General features: G+C 36.1%; 1 protein-coding gene across 1 annotated transcript in view; it reads right to left on the minus strand.

Annotated features, from left to right (window-relative positions):
* CFAP53 (cilia and flagella associated protein 53) overlaps positions 1–6,227 on the minus strand; it is a 67,885-nt gene that overhangs the window by 56,673 nt on the left and 4,985 nt on the right. The window contains exon 3 of the mRNA XM_019937060.3: positions 6,023–6,196. Within this exon, the coding sequence (XP_019792619.2) occupies positions 6,023–6,196 (174 nt within the window). The remainder of the gene's footprint in view (positions 1–6,022; positions 6,197–6,227) is intronic.

The following is a 6,227-nucleotide window of genomic DNA, read 5'->3' on the forward strand; positions in this document are numbered from 1 at the left end:
AGTACAATAAGATATTTTGAGATAGAGAGATAGACCACATTCATGAATTTTATTACAGTATATTGTTAGAACTGTTCCATTTCATTATTGTTGTTAATCCCTGACTGTGCCTAATTTATAAATTAAATTTTATCATAGGTCTGTATGTATTGGAAAAAACATAGTATATACAGAATTTGGTACTCGCCCCAGTTTCAGACATTTACTGGGGATGGATAAGGGGGGCTACTGTATATTGTTGCAGGATATAACTGTTTCTTCAAAAATTCTAATAATTCATCTAACTAGCAAGTTATACAACTTGAAGTTGTATACTTAGTTATATAAGATCTCTCTATGAAATCTGTAAAAATTGTTACCAAATTAATACGTACTTTAAGAGCACAAACCACTTATGAAACTTCATTTTTATTACTGTGTCAAAAAACTAGAGAGTGGAAAATATATTAATGGTTCATTGAAATTCACTTCCCAGTGTCCCCTTTGCCCCTTACAGCATCTTCTCCTCTAGCAGCCAGTAGGGAGAATCCAGATCCTGCCAAAGACAGGATGTGAGGCTATGCTTTACATACACTCGAGAGAACAAGAAGTGTAGAGCAGGTGCATCCATAGAAAAGGTCTGAGAAAGGTCTCAGAATCCCTCGCTGGGCTGATTGGTGATGGTATTTCTTTCCTGAGGCCAGCTAGTAAAAACTGGAGGGGGTAAATACTTCTTTAAATGCAAAGACAGCAACACAAGGCTTCGAAGCTTACAAAAAATCAAGGAAACAGACACCAACAAAGGAACACGATGATTTTCTAATAACCAATCCTAAAGAAATAAAGCTCTACAAATTACCTGATGAAGAATTCCAAACAATTGTTTTAAAGAAGGTTGGTAAACTACCAGAGAACACAGATAGACAATGCAACAAAATCAGGAAAACAACACAGGAACAAAATGAGAAATTCAACAGAGATAGAAATCATCAAAAAGAACCAAACAGAAATTCCGGAGCTGAAGAATACAATGAATGAAATGAAAAACCCAAGAGACAGCATCAACATCAGGCGTGAACAAACAAAACAAAGGAAAAAAATCTGAGAACTCAAAGACAGGTAATTTGAAATCATCTAGTCAGCGTGTCTGAATGTATAAAAAACAATATCCAACAATATGTTGCTTACAAGAGACTTGCTTCGGCTTTAAGGATACACATATCTTTAAAGTGAAGGGATGGAAAAAGATATTTCATGCAAGTAGAAACCAAAAGAGAGCAGAGGTAGCTACACTTATGTTAGATAAAATACACTTTAACTCAAAAGCTGTAATAAGAGAGAAAGAAAGTCATTATATAATGATAAAAGGAGCAATTCATCAAGAGGATATAACAATTATAAATATAGATTCATCCCTTGGTATCTGCAGGGGATTTGTTTGAGGACCTGCTACAGATACCAAAACCCACAGATGCTCAAGTCCTGTAGTCAGCCCTCCACATCCCTGGTTCCACATCTGCGAATTCAACTAATCCCAGATCATGTAGTACTGCATTTATTGAAAAAACCACATTTAAGTGGACCTGCAGAGTTCATATCTGTGTTGTTCAAGGGGTCAGCTATATATGTACCCAACATGAGAGCACTCAAATATGTTAAGCAAATATTAACAGATATCAAAGTAGAAACAGACAGCAGTGCAGTAATAGTAGGGAACGTCAATACTCCACTTTCAACAGTGCATAGATCATCCAGACAGAAAATCAGTAAGGAAACACTGGATTGAACCATACTTTAGATCAAATGCACCTAACAGACATACACAGAACATTCCATCTAATAGCAGCAGAATACACATTCTTCTCAGGTACACATGGAACATTCTCCAGGATAGATCACATGCTAGGTCACAAAAAAGTCTTAACAGCTTTAAAAAGATTAAAATCATATAAGTATCTTTTCTGACCACAATGGCATAAAACTAGAAACCAAACACCAGAAGAAAGCTGGAAAATTAACAAATATGTGGAAATTAAACTCATACTCCTGAATAACCAATGGGTCAAAGAAGAAATGAAAAGGGAAATCAAAAAATATCTTAAATGAAAACAGAAATACAACATACCCAAACTTATGGGATGCAACAAAAGCAGCTTTAAGAGGGAAGTTTATAGCAATAAACACCTATATTAAGAGAAAAGAAAGATCTCAAATAAACAACCTGACTTTAAACCTCAAGGAACTATAAAAAGAACAAACTAAGCCCAAAGTAAGCAGAAGGAAGAAAATAACAAAGATCAGGGCAGAAATAAATGAAGTAGAGACTAGAAAAATGATAAAACATATCAATGAAACTAAAGCTAGTTTTTTGAAAAGATAAACAAAATTGACAATCTTTAGCTGGACTAGCTAAGGAAAAAAGAGAGAAGATTTGAATAAATAAAATCAGAAATGAAAGAGGAAACATTACAACTGACACTGCAGTAATACAAGGGATCATGAGAGACTATTATGAACAATTATATGCAAACAAATTAGATAATCTAAAAAATGGATAAATTCCTAGACACATATAAACTACCAAGGCTGAATCATGACAAAATAGAAAATCTGAAAAGACCAATAATGAGTAAGGAGATTGAACCAGTAATCAAAAATCTACCAATAGGGCTTCCCTGGTGGCGCAGTGGCTGGGAGTCCGCCTGCCGATGTGGCGGACGCAGGTTCGTGCCCCGGTCCAGGAGGATCCCACTTGCTGTGGAGCAGCTGGGCCCGTGAGCCATGGCCGCTGAGCCTGCACGTCTGGAGCCTGTGCTCCGCGGCGGGGGAGGCCACAGCGGTGAGAGGCCCGCGTACTGCAAAAAAAAAAAAAAAAATCTACCAATAAAGAACAGTCCAGGACCAGATGCTTTCACTGGTGAGTTCTACCAGATATTTAAAGAAGAATTAATACCCATCTTTCTCAAATCCTCCAAAAAAATTGAAGAAGAGAAAACACTTCCAATATCCCTGAATAACACAGATGCAAAAATCCTCAATATAATACTAGCATGGCAAATTTAACAGCACATTAAAAGAAGCAGATACCATGATCAAGTGGAATTTATCCTTGGGATGCAAGGATGGTTCAACATATGCAAATCAATAAATGTGATATACCACATTAACAGAATGAAGGATAAAAATTATATGATCATCTTAATACAGAAAAAGGTTTGACAAATTCATGATAAAAAAAAAACTCTCAACAAATTACTTATAGAAGGAATGTAGCTCAACACAATAAAGGCCATATATAACAAGTGCACAGCTAACATCATGCTCAAAAGTAGAAAACTGAAGGCTTTTCCTCTAAAATCAGGGATAAGACAAGGGTGCCCACTCTTGCCACTTGTATTCAACATAGTACTGGAAATCCTAATCAGAGCAATTAGGCAAGAAAAAGAAATGAAAGACATCCAAAATGAAAAGGAAGAAGTAAAATTATCTGTTTGCAGATGACATGATCTTGCATATAGAAAACCCTAAAGACTCCATCAAAAACTGTTAGAACTAATCAATGAATTCAGTAAAGCTATAGGATTTGAAATCAATAAACAAAATCAGTTGCATTTTTTACACTAATAATGAACGATCTGAAAGAGAAATTAAGAAAACAATCCCTTTTGCAACAGCTTCAAAAGCAATAAAATACGAAAGAATAAATTTAACCAAGGAGGTTAAAGATCTGTACACTGAAAATTATGAGACACTCATGAAAGAAATTGAAGACTCAAATAAATGGAAAGATATCCTTTGCCCTTGGGTTGGAAGAATTAATATTTTTAACATGTCCATACTGGGGCTTCCCTGGTGGTGCAGTGGTTAAGAATCCACCTGCCAATGCAGGAGACACGGGTTCGAGCCCTGGTCTGGGAAGATCCCACATGCCGCGGAGCAATTAAGCCCGTGAGCCACAATTACTGAAGCCCGTCCACCTTAGAGCCTGTGCTCCGCAACAAGAGAAGCCACCACAATGAGAAGCCTGTGCACCACAATGAAGAGTAGCCCCCGCTTGCCGCAACTAGAGAAAGCCCGCACGCAGCAACAAAGACCCAACACAGCCAAAAATAAATAAACAAAATAAAATTAATTAATTAATTTAAAAAAATGTCCATACTACGCAAAGTGATCTACCGGTTCAATGCAATCCTTATCCAAATTCGAATGGCATTTTCACAGAAACAGAAAAAGAAAAATCCCAAAATTCCAACTGAATTACAAAAGACCATGAATAGCCAAAGCAATCTTGAGAAAGAAGAACAAAGCTGGAAGCATCACATACTTGATTTCCATCTATATTACAAAGCTATCATAATCAAAACAGTATGGTAGCTGCATAAATACAGTTGCATAAACCAGTGGAACAGAATAGAGGGCCCAGAAATAAATCCAGGCATATATGGTCAATCAATCTTTTACAAGGAGACCAAGAACACACAATGAGGAAAGGATAGTCTCTTCAATAAACAGTCTTGGTAAAACTGGATATCTACATGCAAAAGAATGAAATTGCATCCCTATATACACCATTCAAAAAAATTAACTCAAGGGCTTCCCTGGTGGCACAGTGGTTGAGAGTCCGCCTGCCGATGCAGGGGACACGGGTTCGTGCCCCGGTCCAGGAAGATCCCACATGCCGCAGAGCGGCTAGGCCCATGAGCCATGGCTGCTGAGCCTGCGCGTCTGGAGCCTGTGCTCTGCAACGGGAGAGGCCACAACAGTGAGAGGCTCGCGTACAAAAAAAAAAAAAAAAAAAAAAAAAAACTAAGTCAAAATGGATTAAAAATTTAAACATAAGACCTGAAACTGTAAAACCCATAGAAGAAAACATAGAGAAAAAGCTCCTTGACATTGGTCTTGACAATGATTTTTCGGATATGACACTAAAAGCAAAGGCAACAAAATGAAAACTAAACCAGTAGGACTATATCCAATTAAAAAGCTTCTGCACAGCAATGGAAACAATCAACAAAATAAAAAGGCAACCTACAGAATGGAAGAGAATATTTTCAAACCATATATCTGTTAAAGGGTTAATATCTAAAATACATAAGAAACTCATTTAACTCAATAGCAAAAAAAAAAAAAAAAAACAACCAAATAATCTGACTAAAAAAATGAGCAAAAGTCCTGAATAGACATTTTTCCAAGAAGACATACAAATAGCCAACAAGTATGTGAAAACATCACTAATCACCAGAAAAATGCAAATCAGAACCACAAGGAGATATCACCTCACACCTGTTCAGATGGCTATTATAAAAAAGACAAGAGGTGACAAGTGTCGGCAAGGATGTAGAGAAAACGACACCTTTGTACACTGTTGGTGGGAATATAAATTGGTATCGCCGTTCTGAAAAACAGTATGGAGATCCCTCAAAAAATTAAAACCAGAACTACCATATGGAAACAAACTAAGTGTCCATTGATGTATGAATGGATAAAGGAAGTATGAAATGGAATATTATTCAGCATAAAAAAGAAAATTCTGCCATTTGAGACAACATGGATGAACCTGGAGGATATAATACTAAGTGAAATAAGCCAGACAGAGAAAGACAAGTACTGTATGATCTCACTAAATGTGGAATCTAAGAAAAAAAAGTTGAATATATAGAAACAGAGAGTAGAATGCTGGTTCTCAGGGGTTATGAGGTGGGAGAAATCTGAACATATTGGTCAAAGGATATAAATTTTCAGTTATAAGATGAATGAATAAGTTTTGGGGATCTAATATACAGTATGGTGACTACAGGCAATAATACTGTATTATATATTTGAAATATGCTAAGAGAGTGAATCTTATGCATTCTCACCACAAAACAAACAAAACTCCTCAGTATCTGCATTATGCGATGATGTATATATAATTAACAAGACTTAAAGGTACAACTACTGTGTATACCCTCTTAAGGCTACACTTTACTGTAGTTAGCTTTCCTAAATAATTTTTAATATACCAACTTCAGATTCTGTGTGTGTGTTTTTCTGATATCATTACCTGAATTGCTGGTCTAGCTTTTCAGCCACAAAATCCTGTCTCTCTTTTTCTTTCTTCTCTCTTAATAATCTGATTTTATCTCTCATTCTATCTTTTTTCTCCTCAATTGTTTCTTCTTTCAATTGCATTTCAATAAAATATTCATTTTCTTCTGATGCTAAAAGTTCACGTAATCTAAGTTCACAAAACAAAATGACAAGAGAAA

This window comes from Tursiops truncatus, chromosome 13 (genome assembly GCF_011762595.2).
Source record: "Tursiops truncatus isolate mTurTru1 chromosome 13, mTurTru1.mat.Y, whole genome shotgun sequence".
Classification (NCBI taxonomy): Eukaryota; Metazoa; Chordata; class Mammalia; order Artiodactyla; family Delphinidae; genus Tursiops; species Tursiops truncatus.